At 33.2% G+C, this 22,243-nt stretch overlaps 1 protein-coding gene across 1 annotated transcript in view; it reads right to left on the reverse strand.

The window, feature by feature from the left end:
- The window catches only part of LOC124366415 (low-density lipoprotein receptor-related protein 4-like), a 37,873-nt gene extending 18,876 nt beyond the window's left edge, over positions 1–18,997 (reverse strand). Inside the window, exons 1-8 of the mRNA XM_046822956.1 lie at positions 18,890–18,997; positions 10,396–10,582; positions 8,664–8,876; positions 6,094–6,277; positions 4,866–5,054; positions 3,627–3,798; positions 2,796–2,979; positions 1,535–1,735 (exon numbers count right to left, since the gene is read on the reverse strand). Coding sequence (XP_046678912.1) covers positions 1,535–1,735; positions 2,796–2,979; positions 3,627–3,798; positions 4,866–5,054; positions 6,094–6,277; positions 8,664–8,876; positions 10,396–10,582; positions 18,890–18,944 — 1,385 coding nt within the window. The 5' untranslated portion in view covers positions 18,945–18,997. The remainder of the gene's footprint in view (positions 1–1,534; positions 1,736–2,795; positions 2,980–3,626; positions 3,799–4,865; positions 5,055–6,093; positions 6,278–8,663; positions 8,877–10,395; positions 10,583–18,889) is intronic.
- Positions 18,998–22,243: the final 3,246 nt, after the last annotated feature.

The raw sequence follows: 22,243 nt of genomic DNA on the forward strand, positions 1-22,243 counted from the left end.
TTGTTGTCGCTGTTATCTTATCTTTCTCGAGAATCCTGATTACGGCAGGCCGCGCGGCATCACGTGATTTGCACGGTACATCATTGCCTTTCCATTACAATTCAATTTATATTTCTGATTAGCCCCTCTAGAATTTGATATTTTACTGATAGGTACTATCTCGAGGGATGTTTTTCTTTCGTCGACATCAGCGTGGGGCAGCACCGAAGGTGCTGTCGAAGCCCGCGCTGATGGCCGGAGGCACTCGCATTTTGGGTGGCGGAATGTGATCAAGAATAAAAACAAGTTTTGAGTGTTTTTTTAATAAAAAGTTTTAGTTTGGTAAATGTTTGTTTTTGTTGAATTTTTGTGTTTGGAGAAATGTAGAGGTAAAACACGGAAGTACAACAAAGCGATGCACCAGCTGAACGGGCGGCGAGACTCTGCAATCAACGTTATCTACTAGACGCTCGACTTTGACCTCTGTCTGAGGATGGGGAGGGGTTTGCGATAAGACAATTCCTGTTTTATATTGACGAAATATTGTTCTACGCTAATCTAGTAATCAGTAGAAGCAAAATGTCAAATAACGATTCATGTATGGGTGTGGTCGGTATAATCCCAAAGTACCAGTGTTTATCAAAGTGTTTTCACTCACTGGTAACTTTTCTCTACGACGTTTACTCATGTTTTTTTACTAATAATACAATAAATCACACGAAAAACAACCGCTTTCAATTACGCAAACTAATTGAGGTTATAAGTCAGCATACAACAACAATGCAACTGAAGTCGTCTGACAACTGACATCGACAAATAAACTACGCTCAATGACGACGAAATACGATGCCAATTGGAAGGTTTATTGTTTTTGCATGTAGCCCGTTTCTTCACCGACTACTATACCGAAACTGATGGCATTTGGACATATTATTAGCCAGCTACAATAAATTCTCGAGACGTCCGGTATATCGGACGTTGGGCATTTTAGCTAGACCACCTCTGTCCGATATACCGGACGCCGGGGCTAAAAGGGTTAAATAGCCAAACACTATTTGAAGGTGCTAAGTTTTGATGTATGTCTTTCAAATAAATTTCTGGTTAAACTTAAAGCTTGAAGTGTTACACCACTTTATAATAAAGGACATGTACGTGTACAATGGCTATAAACATACACTTTTGACAGATTTTCTTGACTGTGGCAACAAGGTAAACTCTATATCGGCGTTGGAAATATAATTCACTTGAACCAGAAGTGCTCATACAAGGGCAAAGCTTACGAAAAGTTGCAATGCCGCAGGAAACAGCTAGTAATGTCAATAAATAATATTTAATTTATATAGTACATAATGTATCAGTTTATACTTGGGTCTAAGTACTGTCATTATGTACAATAATCACGTTCAACGTAAATATACAGTTTGATACGCTCATAAAACGTAATGTCTTCAAGTTGACGGTGCTGCGATAAGCGTAATCACAGTTGCTATAAAACTGTTTCTCGCAAACTTGCCATGACACTCGTTCCCTCTCTTCATAACGGATTACATCTCACCTGTTTACAGGATCCACAGCGATACTCAGGGGTTTGTCAGGGTCCTCGGCCACAACTGCTTGCATACTACCGTCCATCGTACTCATATGTATCCTCGTGTCCACAGTCCAGTAGAGGTGATCCTGCAGCCAATCCACAGCCAGAGACTTGGCCATGCTCTTTGCTATCAGCTTTGGGACAATAGGCTTGTCTACAGAGGCACTGAAAAAAGTAATATAAAATAAAGCAAAAAACAGAATTTAAAATCCCTGAAATATTTTACTTATCTGATAAAACTCAGTAATTGTAAGGTCAACAAGGATATTTAAGCTGTTAATAATTTTGAATTATGTGATTTTTAACCCTAGAAGTGGCACACACTACTTAATTATGTGGTGAGTTAGGTTGTTATCAAGGAGCTCTGTCACTGTATCGTAACTAGGACTTGGCTTTGGGTAGGAGGGCTTATCTGTTTGAGCACACTACACTGGGGATGTGGAATAAATATAAATTTAAACAAGTTAGATAATCCTAATTAAAAGTAAAACATGTAAATCTCTTCCCTCTCTTCTGCACATATTCCACTGTCCGCCACATATGTTTAACTTCTGTCTCACTTCTTGAAGTAAAAAGTTCAAAGCCTTATTCTCCTAATACATAACCTTTGAAGGAGTGAAAAGGCCATTTTTTATTTGACATTGTTCAGTGATATAAGAAATCGGTAACTCATCATAAATGGCGATCGTCGTGGCAGAAACAAGATGGTGGAAAATCAGAGAATGGAATTTGCTCTTTTGATTGGCTCAATTTAGATGAACTTCCCAATACCAAAATCTGGACTGGGTTTTTGCAAATTTCTATTCTTCTTGATTCTTTAGGTTTCCATTTTAGTTCATTTTTGAGAATCGGTAACCAAAATGGCTATTTCAACTGATGGTTGGTTTATGATGGTTTATCCCTGATGTATGAAGCCTCAATTAATTTCCTTTTAAGGAAATTAGGTTTCCGGTGTTGTTTCTTGTATCACAGAACAATGACAAATGTCCAAAAAAATCCTTTTGCCTTCACAACCCTTCCATTGTAAAAAAAAAACTTTAAACAAAGACTAATGTTCTGTATCTGTTACTTAATCATATGTTCATGTTGAATTATAAAGTTCTTCCTCTCCAAAAAAAAAAAAAACAAAACAAAACTAGAAATAATCCACAAACTACTGAAAGTACTCTTAGTTTGTCTTGAAAATTTAAAATTTTTGGTAGAAAACTGTACATTTTTACAGTACCTGAAAATTTTTCCGTTTAAGTAGTCACTCCATACAATAAGACCAAGTCGAACATGGACAGCAGCTGCGGATATTTGAGTGGCAGGATTGCGATAGAGAAGTTGTATTTTGGAATATGGCTCTGAATCTTCTGGCGATAAAGTCATTCTGTATATGGAGTCCCCACTGTAGATCACTGCATAACCTGGAGTTTAAAGAAATTGTCAGCAATGTGCTACAATTAGTTTAAGTTAATTTCTTTGAAAAATGTAAAAACGCAACTAAAAACAAGTATTTTCCTGCTAAAATTTATTTAACACTGAGTAGTATGCCTTTAGTACCTATGGGGAACATGTTTTCTACTGTGAGCTGATGTTTTTGTGCGTGCCGTTTCTCACAGACTATGTCCCTAAGACCTACAGTCGGGTTGTTTTCATCTCTGGGGTTTCCGCACAGTCTTAATCTGGAGACTAGACTCTTAGGAGTTTTAAACATTTATTCCAATGGTAAAATAACTGCTTGAAGTATTCAGGCACAGATTTCATATGTTAATATCGGAAATCTTTGTAATGCCAGAACAATTGTTGAGGCTCACAACATGTACATAGTGGTGGGAAGGATTTAATATGGTACATCACTGTATTATTCATTTTAAAAAGGTATAAAACTCTCAGTCTACTAAAGTAAATGCCTTTACCCAAAGCAGCTATGGCCATATTCTGGATGGAGACTATTGTAAAATCGCTAGTCTCCAGGAGAAAACGTGGCCACCGTAGATTCTACAGATGTAGTCTACAGAGAGACAGACACTCTAAAAACTCTAGTCTTCAAAGTAATGAGCAATTGTCTCACCATTATCCTGGCAAGAGGTCAAGTCTGATAGCAGGGAGTATCCGAATCGACAGCCGCAGCTGGCAACGTCGTCCACAACATAGCATTCCTGGTCACATCTGTTCTCCGCGCACTTGTCTTGATCTGGGAGCTGAAGATTAGATGACACCAACTTCATTTGTTTGATGTCTTTCTGTGAACAGTAAGTTGGCTCATCAAAGTATCGTATTTTACTCTTAATACAAAAGTGCAACACATCTCGATTTCGTTATGATCTATTCTGAACTGGATAAAGGTGTTCATCTTCTGAGTAGTAATAAGAAAGATTTGTTAGGTCTTCTTGGTCACCGGAGTTTGATCGTCCTCGAGACGCAAACTCATCATGATTTGATTGAGCAATGGATTATGCCTCATTGTAATATTATTATAACTGTGACAAAGTTGTTAGTTTATCCCACAAGAAATTTTTCTCTTCAGGCATTTCTAAATGGAAGATCAGTCATAGGTATGTAACAACCTCCAGAATCGATCCCTGAGATACACCTGCAGTGATCTTTCCAGCACATCCAACCAGTTATTCCATATTTCACTAGCCTATCTTAGCTGAAGAAGCAGTGAAGAATCCTTAGGAAAAAGGCAAAGAGGCAGTAGTTGCCTTAAAAGGTGACCCGCATTTTTATCTCCCTGGCTGATTTGCACATGTATGACCAGTAAAAAAAGGATATGCTTTGTCTTTAATAGCATAACTAAGAGGTAAAAAGAAAATAAAAGTTCTTGACAAATTAAAATTATCTTAATAAAATACAAATCGTTTTTTACTTGGTGTATTCTTACTAAAAATATCAACAGGTGCCAAAATCTAAATGTACTAGAAATGTTTAAAATTTTCAAAACATACAATGAATTAGGTCTTAAAGAGAAAATTTAACTTCCTATTTAATTGCTGTTGTTATAGCGCTTTGCACCAGATTAGTGGAAACTTAAAAATTGTGACATCCTACAAATCCTGGATCAGATTACTTTAATTTTAATCCTCTCTCATGCACAATGTTTAATTCTTTATTTTCCCAAACAAATAACATATTTAAACACCATTTAAATGTTGAATATTACACACTATTTTACTTCATCATTAGTCAAAATTTCATTAAAAGAGTAATTAACAGAGTCATTTACACTGCTATATATTATAGTGTTTAGAAGTAGAGTGAAAACATTACTGTTTTAGTTTTAAGAACCAAGGGGGGAAACTATATTTACCAGCTGTTTGCTGATAGTGTTGACCTCATTGCTACCACCTGGAGTCCAGTACACTCCAGAACTGTTGCTCCAGTAGACCCTATCCTCCAGCAGGACCATGGCTGGGCTCATGCTCCAGCAGTTTAATACGACTTTGATCTTCTTGTCACGGTAATCTGCTGCCATCACCGTTGTCTGAGATCTCTCTACCTGTGTAGAAACCTAGGTTATTTCATTTAGTGGGAAAATCAAAATCTTAACCTTGCCTTTTCATCTTATTACAAAAGTGTCAACTACAAGTAAGATTATGTCTCAAAGATATCTATACTTTTAAAACTAATACAGATTGATATATCATCTTCAATTTTAGGTAACTTCAACTTTATAACATTGGTGTGAATCCTTCAGGGACAAACCCAGGAATTTACTTCATAGGGGAGGGAGGATAACTTTGAAGGCTAATGATGTATATGAACTATTAAGAATAAAACAATGTAGTACAAGTATTAAAATTCTGTATGTATTCCTCAGGAGGTTCACTTCTGGCTGGTTTATAACTTTCAGTTGAACCTACACTGGGTACTGTAGAAACTGATGTGTCACTATATTTTGGTAATCCTTTGGATGTCCAGGAGGAGCACTAACAGCAATTGTCGAAATAATGATGTAAAAGGGTTGATCGACACCAAACTTACTCATTATATAATATTTATAACTGTTTCTTTACTTTATAATATTAAACATAATTTCACTTCTAAATTATTCTGTATTATTCATTGATCATTCGAATTTGTTGTTAAGTCTCTACATTGTTTACCCATTCTAGATTCAAGTGATTTATTCGCACATACGGTACAGATATACAGATGCCACAAAGCAACCAAGTTGGTGCATCATCATAATTCCTAAAAATCCTATCACTCTGGAAGTAACTTACGTCCTTTTAGGACTATGTGCAATGAAGGGGTTTTTTCAGCTTCTTGCCCTAAGTGAATAAAAAAAGGAATATGTGTACATACTGGTGTTAACATTTTTAGAGTTCAAAATAATTTTAGTTGTATCTACCAGTAAACAGAGGTAAAACCGAATTTCAAGGGAGAGGAGGTTAATATCTTGTATACAACCCTTTAATTCTCCCATGGTATGCTCTATACAAAAATATAATAGATCTTTAGTCTACATATTCATGGAGAACATAGCAAAGGTCATAGATGTTTATGTTACAATTAATTCTGTGGTTAAAACTGACCTGAGTGAAGTAGAGTTGATGCCGTGGTATGTCCAGTGCCAGAGGCCCATGTGGTGCCAGGCGGTCTGCCTCCCATAGTACCGGAGCTGCCTGCCACACCCTGCCTCGCCTAGGATAAGTGCCGTCTAGCCAGGCGTACCGCACCTTGGGCAGGTGGGGGTGAGCGTCTATCCAGAAAACTTTGCTACAACAAGATTCAAGATGTCTTTTATAGTCATTAAGCAACATAACAAGTTACAATAGACTTCGTCTAACTATTGGGCAGTAAGTAAAAAAAAGTTAAAAATAATAATTTTAAAACTAGTCTCCTTTTAAAATTAACAGGAACGTTGTAAAAGACATAAGAACCTACAAAACTACTACCTTCGAAATTATTTAAGTAATAACGAAAGCATTGTATGGTAAATGAAAAATCAAAAACACAAATTGAACAATAAACACAAAAAATATTTACAATTTAAAAACCAATGAAAAGTGTAACAATATAAATATTTAAAATATGTAAATCAGGTGGTTAAATTCAAAACTATAAAACAAAAGTTAAAACTTAAAACTTTACAAGATAAAATTAAAAACTTAAGGAACTAATATCACAGGCCAAATTTTCATTCACAGAGTAAAATGCCTTTTCTTTAAGCATTTTACTTACAACTCTTTTAAACCTATTTATATTTACAATCCATCCTCCTTTTGGTAGGTAATTTATTAAATAGTTTTATTTTCATATAGACATTACTACCTTTTGTTTTTCAAGCCTGGTTCTTGGAAGCTCTAACATGAATTTGTTTCTAGTTTTATAAGTGTGTATGGATTCTCTAACAGTATAATTTTGCAGGTTTGCTTTCACATCCAGTAAAAAATAATATATATACAAACAGGGCAATGGCATGATATTTAAGTCTCTAAAAGCTTGCAGGCAAGATTCCCTTTCATTAAGATTTTTTATAATTCTTATTATATTTTTTTTACCAGACAAACACTCTATTTGAATGGCAACTGTTTCTCCATAAAGTAATTCCATACACCAAGTGGGAGAGGAAAAAGGTATAGAATGAGTTTGAACTTACACAGTAGGAAAATTACTCTTGTTAATTTATTAGAAAACTTCTATATGGCTTTACCAGCTTAGTCTACTGTCTAAAAAGATTCCTAATAGTTTAACAGACTTGAAACATTTGTAAATAACGTTGTCCATTGAAAAAATTATATTTTTTATATTATATTTTTACAACAAGCCTGTTAGTCTGAAACCACTCAGTTGCTATCTTCATTCCATTTTCTTGTTGTTTTATTAAACCAACATTGCAAACATCGTCTTTAATAAGGATATTTTCTATGTGAGTGTACTATGTGTGTATTGAACTCTGGATGTACAGTCATTGTCATATATTGTCACAATAAAAATATAATTGTCTTTATTAAACTCTCAATATCGATTGTGGATCAATGATAAATTAATTTTATTTTGTCAACAACCCAAATTCTTATTTATATACAGTTAGAAAAATCAAAAAGCAGTCATCTTTGAACAAAAATAATTATTTTGAAAAACAACTTCTAAGGGAGCTTAAAATTGTGCTTTCAAATTAGTTAAAGCAAAATGTGTTCCATTATGTCTATGAATTTGTAGCCTGTAATAGATAGTTCAATAAGATTATAGTATTCTTTGATTGTTTGTTATCTGTATTTTTTTATTTATTTATAGACTATGTATTGAGTTTTTCTTTATTTTGATTGTTAAATATTTACAATAACTATGTTTTATTTATATGTTTGGTTGTTTACATATGGCTTATTGTTTAGTCTGTCATTTATTATTTAATTTTTTATTCAAGCAATAAATGTATTAAAAATTAATTAAATTTTTTGTAGACACCATAGCGTTTCAAGATACTAAACTCTATTTTGTTACTTTTACATATATAATAGTATACTATTATAAAAACATTCGAAATTCTAGGTGTTAGTAACATTGTTACCAACAATAATGTTGTAAAGGTAATAAAGTATTTATTAATATTCTCCTGCCAGAATAGTTCTCAGTGACAAAAACTAATTAAGTTTGAATTTTGGAGATTCCAGGAGTCAAGTCTGAGACAGCGTCAGATATCAGATGCTGCGATAAAAGGAAGGTGAACTTGAGCTAAACTTAAAATTCAATTGAATCAACCCTATCCACCATAGCTACGTTATGTGTAGAAAACTCGGTTGCTCTACCGCCAGGTATATCACACCATAGAGCACTTAATTGTGTACCTGATGAGACAATGAGACTACCTCTTCACCTATTTATAGGTGTCTCTGATGTTGAAACGATGTAAATGTTTTGTTTTGAACTTATTCGTCGACTTTCTTTGGATCTCTTCAGATGAACATGACTCCAGATTCTAGGACTCAAGTCTGAGACAGTGTCAGATACCAGACGCTGCAATAAAAGGAAGGTGAACTGGAGCTAAACTTAAAATTCGTTTGAATGAACCCTTCCTACCATAGCTCCGTTATGTGTAAATTAAGTTTACTGTTAACATGTATGAAAGAAGGAGTTATCATAGAAATAACTGTATTCTTACCTCGTAAATGGATCAACAATAACTGAAGTTGGTTTGCCCTCTCTGTACAGAACCTGCCTGGACTCGCCAGTCAGTTTTGCCACCTCCAGCTGACCAGTTGCAGAATCAGTCCAGTACACTCTGTCGTGTACCCAGTCAACAGACAGACCAGCTACAGACTCTGCGTAGGCGATCTGTGTCGTCAGCGAGTCCTGTGTCTTATTCAGACTGCACCTTTATAAAAACCATATTTCGACTCATGTTAGAAAATAATGTTGCATTATGGTAGTCTGTAGGAGCCTGGAACCACTGTATACGCTCACTACCTGGTTATTCTTGAAGTCGATACAAGTTTTTTTCCTAAGAAATAAACTGATCATTAGCCATGCTAGTTTTGGTGGAGGACAAAGTGCGAGAGTATCAAAATCTGTAAAAATATGAAATGATAGTTAGTTTTTTTCAAATTATATTTTTTTAGCCACAGATAACTAGATAAAGAGTCTAAAAATCACTACTTTAATGGTCTGTATACATTTATTTTATACTGATTTAACATGTTTTTAAACAAATAAATCTGCTTTAAGTGTGTCAAGCTAAGGAAAATGTGATTTGAAAAAATGATAATCTCATATTTTTATCCCTTTTGATGACCTACGGTTTAAACCTCCACCAAAACTAATGCGGTTGAGAGGGAAAATTGGTCTACCAATTTCAAGAAAACCCTGGCTATGTGCTTATTACAACGCAAATTGGCTCTCAGCTCCTGAATAATAATCCATGGATAATAACTAATGCTTTTCACTTTGCCATAAAATATTTTATTCACAAATGTATCAAAAGTATCAAGCTAGACGACAGCTTATTTCCAGATTTTTTTATTTCTTGTTGAATTTTTCAATAATAATGGCAAAATAACTGTAATAATTTTTTACACTACCTGTAAACGCCAAAGTATAATGAGTAAAGTATGTAGGCTTTGCAATTTTGCAAAAAAATTATTTCAATATGATTTTTAAATGTTCCTCCGTGTACTCCAAGAGGTGCTTAAAAAATTAATTTACTTATCATGTGCCCGATGGGGTACATGATAGTCTGAGATATTTATTTAAGCGCAAGATCAAATTTAAGAAATCACCAAGACAGGCAAACAATAAAAACCCAATAAGAAAATGCACAGCAATGTGAACCCTATCGGGCGCACGACACGCTTTATGAAAGCCTGGTGTATACCCAATGGGTACACGTTGTCATAAACTTTTTAAATACCTAAAGAGACTTCTATAATGAAAAAGTACTGGAAGAAAGTAAATATACAATCTACCTTACCAACTGATCAACAATATCAGCAGTTTGTAATATTCTTCTAAAGTAAGATAAAATATTTATAGAAATTCTAGAAAATAAAACTATAGAAAAACATTCACTAATAATTTTGTTTCATTGAGAAATAATTTACTGTTTTTTATGTCAGTATCAATAAGCTTATCAACAGCTATTATTAATAATTTTCCTAAAACATAAATAGAATAATCTATCTGAATCCAACTTTCCTTTGTAAAGTAGTTCTTAAAACCGATCAGAATCATGTACAAATTCTGATTTTTAACAGATGCTTGACATTGATGTTGCCAATACATTGGATTTGGCCCTAGACGTTGGATATACTGCACATGATATCTAGAAGACTGTATCAAACAACCTTTTTAGAAATAAGTTTTGAAAATTAAGAGGTACACAGCCACCAGCTAGTTACCTATATATCCGGTTGTTGGTTGCCCAAAATAACATGTTTTTTGCAAGATGGTAGTCGAAAGTTACAATCGTCTGATTGGTAGCAACGACTGTTTGTGTCAGGTTGGATTCCAAATCCAAGAGTGTGATCTGTTTCGCATGATTGTGCAGTAGTAACAGCCAACTCCCATTGTTGACCTGGTCAACAGCTGGAACAATATCACTAATAAGTGTGACAGTTTATTTTATATTTATTATACAGGGTGGAAAAAAAAGTATGGAAACGCTTTCACTAATTCTGTATGGCTTCACTTATACGAATTAAATTTTGTACATCACCACTTGTATTAATAACCTAGTTTTTGAGACCAATGGGGACATTTTATCTTTTCAGGGGGACGGCCCGTGAGGAGTCGGACGAAAATCTTAAATGTAAGTATAGGCCGAGTTTGGTATCAAATTAAAGGTCTAGTAAAGAGAAACTCATTACCGCAAACCGCACTTAAAAAGGTTGACCCTATCCAGAGTACGGGGCCGTTTGAATTTCATAAGTAACGTTTGATTAATTATTATTTCTCCGCAATTTCACAGTCTCAAGTAAACTGTTCTGACTGAAAATGACACTTTATGGAACACAATTATCCAAAAGAATTAAATTAAAAATTATCTATGTATTACAAAAAATAACCAGCATACCTTTTAAATGAGGTGCTCAAAACTGCTCTCCGAACACTTGTTGGCAATGAGCTAGTCTATTATAAAAACCTACTGCAGCCACATTTTGAAGCATCTCGGGTGTAATTCTTCTTGCTTCTTCTAATAAACGATTTGTCAGCTCCTCAATGTTGGGCTGGTTTAGTTTTATACACATTATCTTTTAAGAAGCCCCACAAAAGAAAATCTAGTGGATTAAGATCCGGTGACCTAGCCGGCCACTCAACGGTACCCCTGCGACCAATCCAACGGTTAGGAAACACTTCATCTAACAGATTGCGCACCCGCAAATAGTAATGGGGCGGTGCTCCATCTTGCTGAAACCATACTGCATTAAAAGTTTCCCCAAGAAGAGCACGCACTGCTGGCAAAATGTTATTTGTCAACATATTAAAAATAAATTTCGCCTGTTAGATTTCCATCTATCACAAACGGTCCTACAATGTTATTGTTTATTATTCCAGCCCACATATTCACTTTCTGAGGCCTTTGTGTGTGGCCTTCTATCATCCAGTGTGGATTATGGTCGGCCCAGTAACGGCAATTATGCCTATTAACTTGTCCATTAACAAAGAATGTAGCTTCATCTGAAAACAATATCGAACTTAAAAGATTTTTGAATTTCGTAACACTTTCTCATTATTATTTCGCAAAATTCAGTCCTTCGATCAAAATCATCCTCTGAAAGTTTCTTGGGTTAGGGTTACTTTAAAAGGGTGATACTTGTTTTTGTGTAAAACATTCAACACTGAGGTATGGCTCATATCAAGATCTTCTGCAGCCACTCTGGCCGAGGTGCTGGGATTTTCAAACAAATGTTTGGAGTACATCCAAAGATTTTTGTTCATTTGTTGCCGATTTAGGCCTGCCACTTCTTTCGCAATCTTTGACTGTTCTAGTTTCTTCAAATCTTTTTACTGTCTTAAAACACTGTTGACTTACTAATTGGGGGTCTATCAAGAAAAGTGTCACTAAACAAATGCGCTGTTTCTTCATAGGGACGAACCAGATATCCATACCCACGCATCATAAGCAGCGTGATTCTCTCAAACTCACTAAGTGACATTGCTTTTAAAACTAGTAGAATAAAATGTAAACACTTAAGTAACAAAATTTATAACTATCGCAGTACCTTCTAGTTGAAGACTTTCAACTTTATCTTACGTGGACGAAATTATAACGTAGACTAAAAACCAAGCTGATATTAAAAATACTAAAACCGTGGAGTTTTTGCTGTGAGAGTACTGTTTGTATTGCCTAAACCAGGTTTATGTTTGCCTGAGATAAAAGGGCTGGAGGGACTGGACCTTGACCTCATGTTGATAAGGAGTTACGGTGGTATTATTGAATACTCTCAGTTTCTGGAAGACAAGACAGGAAAACCCCTATTTACTGTTATCCTACAAATGTAGGTAAAATTTTTTTACTACAAATTTACTACTGAAAGTAAATTAGTTACTTCACAAGACAAAATTACTTAAATTTCTTTGTCATGAAATTCATACGGCCCGTACTCTGGATAGGGTCAACCTTTTTAAGTGCGATTTCCGGTAATGAGTTTCTCTTTACTAGACCTTTAATTTGATACCAAACTCGGCCTTATGCTTACATTTAAGATTTTCGTCCGACTCCTCACGGGCCGTCCCCCTGAAAGATAAAATGTCCCCACTGGTCTCAAAAAACTAGGTTCTTAATACAAGTGGTGATGTACAAAATTTAATTTGTATAAGTGAAGCCATACAAAATTAGTGAAAGCGTTTCCATACTTTTTTTTCCTCCCTGTATATTTATTTACTCAACCACTTACCATTGACTAGCAAGTATGCTTCATTTTGATAAGTTCGTATTTTTTGGCCACCATTTTGGATCCACCATGTTAGAATTTGAAAAAATATAACAATAGTGTTGCAATACATGATTTAAATGTATTTTTTAACATGATGCTGCTATCCATCTTTTTATATCTTTATTTATTCTTCAGATATTGCTACTTCTATCATTACATGTTTTTATCATTACTGATGACATTTAAAAAAATATCTGAATTTGCATTAGACATAAAATAAAGCTGAAGTGAAAAATAACCTTTGAAGCATTAAAATAAATGTGATTGACATTGAAAAAAAATCATTACATTGAAAAATCACAATAACCAATATTTGTAACTTTTTTATTTTGTGAAGCCTTTCTATAGCAAGGCTATCTTCTTCAGATACATTACAAAAGTAAATGTTTTAGTTTATGCATTATAAGGCACTCACAAAATACAACGTTATCAATACTTGTTATTGTGATTGTTCAATGTGGTGATTAAATTAAGAAAAACCAATATAAGCTCCATCTTCAATTTTGAAAAAATAGTTTAATTAATTCATTACTTAAACTGTTTTCACTCCAAAATACTGTCAAATGTAAGACAATATTTTGTGGACAGAATATACCACTGTTAATAATCAGAAACTCTTTATTACAAAATTTCTTAGAGAAATGTACAACATCCATTTATAATGGATTCAATTCAAATTGTATAAAAGAAATGTTACTCTTGAATGTCTTCCCAGTGCACGTATTTATCATAGAAGGGTCTTGAATCTACCAGTCATTCAGCAATGCCTTCAGCTTCATTCCTTTAAGAGCTTTCAATTCTTGTGGCAGTATGTTGTTCAGCTTCTTGCCAGCATATGATGGTTATCTTTCATACAGTGTTAGATGGAGGGCTAGGAGTAAGTAGTCTGTAGGATGTCGGATGTAGTAGTCGTGGTGGTCAGCAACTCGAAGTAGGTTCTTCCTGTCAACATACAGTATAACCTCCCAAATGTAGAGGCCAATAACTGTCATGATTTTTAGGTTCCTTGAAAGCTTCTTTACATGTGTCCCTAGAGCCCAAGCAATTAAGAACCCTTATTTGTTCCTTCTGGAGACGCAATAGTCATTGTAGGTTCTCTTTAGTTGTTCCTTACCAGGAAGCTATCCCGTATTGAATATGTGATTCAAGTATTGCAAACTAATTAGTTTTTGCCATAGGTGTTAGTGATTGTTTTTATTCGCTTCAAGTTATAAACACTGGTATTTAATTTCAAATACAACTTGTTGACATGCTGTGTCTACGACATTTCTTCATCAATGGTCACTCTCAGAAATTTGTTCTGTGGGTTCATATCGACATCTGGTAGGGCTGGTACCTGGTCTTGCCTCCTACCAAATGCTAGCTGGTTATGGTAATGAGAATAGGTTCAAATATCCAGTTAATATTAAATAAGAGTGAATTCTACTAATAAACTAGGCAGAGAGTGTGATACAGCTAGCTCGACAATGTTGTCTGTGGTCAATTCAGTTTACTAAGCACAGTCAGCAGAGGTGTCAGTGACACGCTTGCTCTGGTCTCAGCGGTGTTGTAGATACTGCTGTGTTGGAAGCTTACGTGTCTTTGGCAGCTTGATGTAGCAGATTTGTAAGGACTTTGCATTATCATTCAAAGGCTTTAGTCATATTCTTTAGTTTTAGTTAAAGTGAATGTTCTTAAGTCATTTCTGCCTTAGTTTGCTTATAATGTATTTTTAGTCTTGACTTTATGGGTCCTTAAGTGACAGTTTATGTTGAATGAAGATTTACAACTTACTCTCTCCACGTAAGTTGTTTCTTATATAATGAGTTGTTTCTATAAGACTTACAGTTTGGTGTTGGAGTGTAATTTAGTAGGAATTTGTTGGTTTACCTATTAAAACTTCACAGAAATTATGGGGCACCTTCACTGTGAGAGTCGAGTGACCGCCATCTTGGTTCTCCAAGAGGTTGGAAGCCACTTAACACCTACTTAATTAAAAGTAACTTGTTTATAAGTCATGATTATTATAAATGTGGTGACCAAAGGTTTCTACTAGTCCTAAAAGTACCACTATCTCAAGGATGAATTAAGATATTATAGAATGAACTGCGACATCACGTTCAATGCAACAAATACAATGAAATCATGTATTACAACACCATCTTTACAAGGACGTAGCCAGCGAGAAGGTCCAAGGGGTCTGGACCCCCTCTAAATTTTCAACTACTTTTTTAGTAAACGATTATTATTATTTAAATAATTCATTACTATTGACATGTACTGCTGAAAGATCGTTCTCAACAAAGAAATGGGTCAAGGAACAAAATGAGGCCTTACTCTCTGTCCACTATGAGAAAATATCAGTTCTCTGGATACCCCACCCCCAAACATTTTTCCTGGCTATGTTCTTGTATCTTTACATTTAAAAATTGTATATAATCTTAAAAATTGTAATAATACTATAAAAATCATAAAAATATAATAATAATACATAATTGGATATGTGTAGTTTTAGATATATATAATGAATAGTGAATGGTGAATCCTACTACCATAATGGTGAATACCATAATTGTTAGTAATAAGTATGTGTAAAAATGTGTGTCCTCCATTAAAGATTATTTTACCAGACATCCTTTTTTATAATAGTGAAAGTTCAATAAGTTAATAATTATATAGCACCTTGCACAAAACTTTAATACCTTAATAAGTTTTTATAAAAAAACATAATTAAAATTATAACTTATATAACATACTCGTAATATAAAATAAAAACCACTTGAAAAGTATATTGAAATAAAATATTAATGAACGCGCTTAAACAATTAAATGAAAATTTCTCTAATTGCATCTTCGACAGCTAAGTAATTAATGAACATCACGTCATTCCGACTTGACCTAGGGCCTCAAAGTTCAAGACAGATAATTGGTCACACCCACTTCCAGGATGTTACACTTTATTTCTAGCTATAATTATGTAAATTATTGCAAGACTCTGTGAATGTATTGTTGTAGAAAACTGTGTAACATTGACTTCATTCAATTTATCTTCAGTGTAGAGTAATACTGTGAAATAATAAAAACTAAGTTTTAAAAGTGAAATTACTAATAAATATAGTAGTAATTACACACAAATATACAATCTGCAATACTGAACTTGTAAATAAGTATAAAAAATGTTAAAAGAATTTAAAAATTAAGTTTAGGGTCTGAATGATAACATGGCATGAATAATACATAGATTGAGTGTGTATGACCTGTGTAGTCTTGTTTACTATCTGTTTGAATAGTGTATTTAATTAGTAAGTAAAATAAAACACTATCAAAGATTATAGGATAGGATAATAACAGGTGAACTAGAGAGATTCATTAACTATACAAATTATCGGGAAGAAAATAAGACTAAACCGTCCCGGAACCAAGAGCCAATTTGCATTGTATACGCACACACCCTGTTTTTTTTTATTGATAAAGACATTTTTCTTAAGAAAGAAATCAATTGTCAGCTGGACTACTTTCGGTGGTGATCAAAATGGAAGGTATCAAAAGGGTTAAAAAATATGAAACAACATTTTTCCCCATATCACATAATATTTTAGTTTGCCACACTTAAAACCAACTGCCAGACATGTATATACTAAACCAGCATCAGCTAACCGTGTACAGACCCACTTAAAGTGGCAAATTCCAGTGTCTTTGTTTAGTTGTCTGGCAATTATATAACTGTCAACTTATGTGTCTGACAATCGAATTTAATTGTATCAAGATAGAAAATCTAGAAAAAATTTATCGTTTCATATTTTTAACTCTTTTGATATCTTTCCATTTCAACATATAGTAAAATTAGTACAGCTGTCGATTGACTTCTTTCTCACGGAACATTCCTCTATCGAGTTCAAGAAAAACCAGGGTCTGTGCTAATACAGTGTAGATTGGTTTCGGCTCCTACACCAAACATTTTAATGTAAGCTTCAAACTACTTGGGAGGTTTTTAGAAGAAAATGGAAATACAGCGGTATAACATCACACACACTAAGTATTTTATTGTCTCGCTAGGAATCTCTCGATTAATTATGGGTATTTATATGTTTTTATTGATTAATTGATATTGGCTCCAAATTCATAGACTGAGGCCTGAATGATGTCCTTGGACAAATCTAGACATAATAGACTTTTTTATGGTTTCGGATAGACAAAATACTGAAAGACCAAATTTTAAAAATGAAAATAATGTGATGAACCATCACCATTTTAAATGTGCTAATAACTAAACGGTGGTATACAAAACTGAATTGGCTTGTTAGTTGATTTCCTTAAAAAACGTTTGTTGTGAAGTTATCTCCCTCTGTTCTACCATTTAATAATATTACACCTTAATTATCTACACCTTTACTGTTCACAACAGTATATTTTGATACCCAACAGCTAATTCTACAGTAGTTTTTGTATTTTTGTACAATGTTGAGTTCAGAGTTTATTTTTGATTGAGTAATACAATCCAAATGGCCTTCAAGATTGTTTATAGCACTATGGCAACTTAAAAATTTAGAAATTCTGTTTGCAGTTGAGATTTTATTAATATTCATTTTTAATATTCTGCTTTTTTAATTATTCTGTAATTATGTATTTGTCAGAACAAGTAGCCTTAACAAAAATAAAAATGTTTAATAGTATGCTCATACATCAGACAAGGCTAAAATGTAATTTTCTTGTATAATTTATTTATTTTATTCTTTATTTTGTATGTGTTATTTTACTGAATAAAATATTTGACCATTAGGAATAACTTCAATTTTGATTTAAACATCTTAAAACTTGATTAATTAAATTTGATAATTTATTGTACATCTCCTGTGTACCGAATTTCTCTTTTGTGCATATTCGTTCCATGACTTTTTGTTTTGTTGTTATTTTTATTCATTTTATCGCTAAGGCTGTTCAAGTTAATGTCAAGCCAATACATATGTCGGGTGTGGTATTAATAATGTTTGAAAAAGTCATATTAATTAATATTTAAGCATGACAAAAGAATGTCTTTGTAGTACATAAGCCCAACTTAAAATTCAACTGCATGCAACTTCGAGTATGCTCTTTTTCATATTTGATTTATGAGCTTGTTAATTAAAAAAAAATATCAATAGTAAATTCAAGAAAGTCTATGTCAATTGATGACTGTATAGCACTAGAATAAATTTTAACATTTGAATTTGGGATACTAATTTCTAACTGAATTTGATAATTCTGCCTATCAATTGGGTATTTGAGGTATGGTACTATAGAAAACTTTTTATTTCAACACTGTAATAGTACTAATAGTTAATGGTAATGTTTACAAATTAATCAATCTTTAACACAGTTCTATTTTGCGGACATTATCAGTAAATATATAATACAAATTTGTACTATTTTAGTATTAGTAGATACCCTGTATTATTATCTTAATTTTGAAGTTTAAATTAACATCACCATAGTGAAAACTATTGGCAGCAACATGCAATGGAAATCCAACTCAGAAATCTGTATTAATAATGTGTTTCTCTTTAATTCCATACTCAGTTGTTTAACACATTAATCTAAATTACATACAATTATTTAATTTTAAAATTTTGGTTTCAAATATTTATATGTTCTATTTCAAAATTAAAAAATGTATAATGTACACATGAATGGTCAATAATTCAGATAAATTAAACAATATACTTTACATCAAAATGTTTGCCAATCTGAAATTTTTACAGTAAAAGTTGTGTTGAGAAATTTTGTATATATACAAACTGGTTTAAAAACATATTATTATTATACCAACTATAAAGAAGTGTATAATTTGTACAATACTGTTAATATTATTAATATATTAATATTGAACATTCACATATGAATCTAGAATTAGACAGTTAAATTAAGAGTAATGATATTAAGAAATTAATATAACGCTGGAAATGTTTTAAGTAAAAACTGGAAATATGCAAATGTGTACCTTTGATTAAGGCTAAAGAAGACAGAAGCAATAGACTGTACAGAAAGGCTGACATCTTCAAACTAATTGAATGAGCGCTGTGGACTGTGTTAGTGTTAGTGTTCTGAGAAACCCATGGCCTATGACACTGCTTTCATAATTTCAGAAATCATTGTTTTCATGATATTTCTGCTATTCAACGTTACTTTTTTAAACTTTAAATCATGCAACTGATAATGAATGCTATCAGTAGAATTTGACGCATTGCAGGCACGAGCTGTATTAATGCTCAGGGAGAAAAAAAGAAATGTAATTACATGATTGTCAGATTTGCTGATAAAACTCATTAATATTGTTTGTGTGGTATAAATAAGGAAACTGCATATTGAAATTTGCACTTGTAAACATTAAAATCAGGTAAAATACTGTTTTAAAAATCTTTCTAATTGATGCAATGCTTTTTAACTGCAAAACTTCATAAAAAGCATTGTAAATAAACTATATAAACAGTTTAAAATGACAATTCGAATGGTCAAATTTCAAACTTTAACATGTTTTACTACAAAATAGATTTATAATTATAATGAATCAAGAAATTCTCTATTTTTGTGGTATAAAAAAACATAAATTAAAAGTCAGTGTGCTGCATTAGTGGGCTTAAAAACTTAGAAAACCTACGTCACTAATACCATTACATTTTTGTTGTTAATTATTCACTTAAAAAACAATCTTGATCTACTATCATCCCGTTATTTCATTGTTGTATTTTGGAATTTGAAGTCTTATAACAGATTCAATACCCACAACACTATTGTAGATCTTTTATTATTTTACTAAAACAAAAAAATTGTCTGTTTAAAATTTTTTTGTACACAATACAGAGTTTTAATGTTTTGTGAAAGTGTTGTATGATACGGCAAGTTTAATTTGAACATAAACCAAGCAAAATACGAATTTTGTAAGTTGAATATACAAGTCTACCAATTTTTTGTTCTACTAAATATTTTTAAAACAAAACAGTCCAAACTCATTTGCATCAGCTCTAAGTAAGAGAGCCATAGCCTTATTCATAGACTACAGTAAATAATCAAAAGTTATATTAGCCTCTAATGGTTAAGGCTAAAAGGTGAGAGTGCAGTGTCGTAACTATTACTTTGAGGAGACGGTGAATCTGAATGAAGAGCACACCAAAGGGGCTGAGGGGAATGGGGATGGAATCAATTTAAATTTATATGAACTAGATAGGCCTACATTCAACTGCTGTATTCGAAATGAGTTGGTGGTGTTATACATACATTTTTTTAAACGTTGGGAGTTAGGATGGGGTTCGAACACCTCATCCCCCACTTAGTTATACCACTATGAGAGTGTATATCATCGCTATTACTTTGAGTATCGTTATCATGTTCATATAGTTACACTGCGCTACAACGGGTTAATAGGTTGAGTGTTAGTGAAGCGTATCACTAGTGAAGAAAAATTTCATATCTGTCTGTATGTCCCCACGATATCTTGAAAATAACTAACCCATAGACTTGAAATTGTGCATGAACTTTCATTTCTACATAAGGAAAACTGAATTTGATTATGGTGGAAATCACTCCATGGGGATTGGCTGAGCAAAATCGAATATTTGTACATTGATCTTGTGTGTAACTGTATTGACAACGAGAAAACTGCTGAATAAACAAATTTGTAAACAAACTCAGTATACTCACAAATGATTTTAACATGTGACATATTAATACAGATACAAATAGCCTAATTATCCAAACACATCCAATTCTATAGTGATAGTGTAGACTTTTATTATTAACCGTTATACAAAACAATTTAATTAACAAAAATGTGAATATATCATGTGGCAAGATACCTCCAGAAATATTTTATCTGTAGACTGGAAGTTGTGCATAACATATCATTTCTACATAGATAAGAATGAGTTCTATGATGTTACATGTCCGACTTTGGAATTTGGCTTTGTTTTTCAAGTCTATCACTCAGTGAACTGACACAATTTCTCTTTTATTTGGCGGGGATGTACAAGTTTCTTTGCCGTAGGTTGTCTGTCATTCTATCTGTTGATAATAAAATGAGCTGTAGACTTGAAATTTTGCATTGAACCACAGCAAAGCCCGTTACGCAACACATGGTGTGGCGTACTTCTACCTTGTAAAAATAAAATAAAACCCTAGAATATTTTAGGGCATTTTCTTAAGGGGAGCATGTACCTTTTTGGCACCAAAAATATCGATTTTTTGAAACATATCATAAAAAATTACTATGTTTTATGCCCTTTTCAAAAAATGTGTTTTAAGAAATGTATGCACGCTTTTTTCAGCTGACAACATGGCGCGCTATGGATTGTTAGTGTCAGAATGTATTATATACATATTACTTGCTCCAATTGTATGATTATTAAGTTTTTCCCCTTTAGGTTGGTAGCACTGCTTGCTTTAGATGCATTTGAAGGATGTAAGTCATCTGTAACTTACCTAACCTACACTATTGATATTATTGTTATTGTTTATGTTTACTAACAGTGTTTGTCAGTGTAATTCTATTTTGTGTGGTGCCAGTGATCAAAACTTTGGACTCTTAGTGTGTATTTATTATATAAATAAGTGATATTATTGTGTATTAGCCATGCCTAGAGTGAAAAGGTTCAATAAACAGGTCTTACAGAGGTAACCAATTTCGTAAAAATTCAAGTGAACTAGGACTAAGTGCTTCTCCAGGTACAAGTGAATCTAATAGGCCTAGGCCTAAAACAATCATCTAGTTCTAAGAAGATTAATGATTCAAAGTTGCCTAAATTTAGTGATTATGACATAAACAATGTAAATATTATAATAGATTTACAACAGATTTCTGGCCTAATAAAATCTTTCACTGCATGTAAATATTGTAGTAGTTTCCGACTTGCATTGACATAAGCCTAGATGAAGACTTCAAGTGTGGAATAGTACATCGTGTAAATATTTGTTGCAATGTATGTAAACATACTGAACTCAGTAATAAGCTCCAAATGTGTTAGAAATATGTGTGAGTTGAATCTAAGATATGTTTATGCTCTACGTTCAATCGGCAAAGGCCTAAATTCTGGTTTAGGGTATTTTCTGCTGTGATGAATATCGCTCCACCAAACAGCCGACCGAATTGAAAAATATAATTAAAAACTGCTTTACTGCTGTAACAGAGGTAAGTGAATGTTCACTTAGACAGGCAGCTGATGAAGTTCGTTAGCCTAAATGATGATTGTCGTGATATAGCAGCCGCTTTTGACGGTATCTGGCAGAGAAGCGAGGCTTCACCTCTGTGAACGGCGTAATGACAGCAACATCCTTCGATACAGGAAAGGTTATGGACTTTGAG

Source organism: Homalodisca vitripennis, chromosome 7 (genome assembly GCF_021130785.1).
Source record: "Homalodisca vitripennis isolate AUS2020 chromosome 7, UT_GWSS_2.1, whole genome shotgun sequence".
Lineage (NCBI taxonomy): Eukaryota > Metazoa > Arthropoda > Insecta > Hemiptera > Cicadellidae > Homalodisca > Homalodisca vitripennis.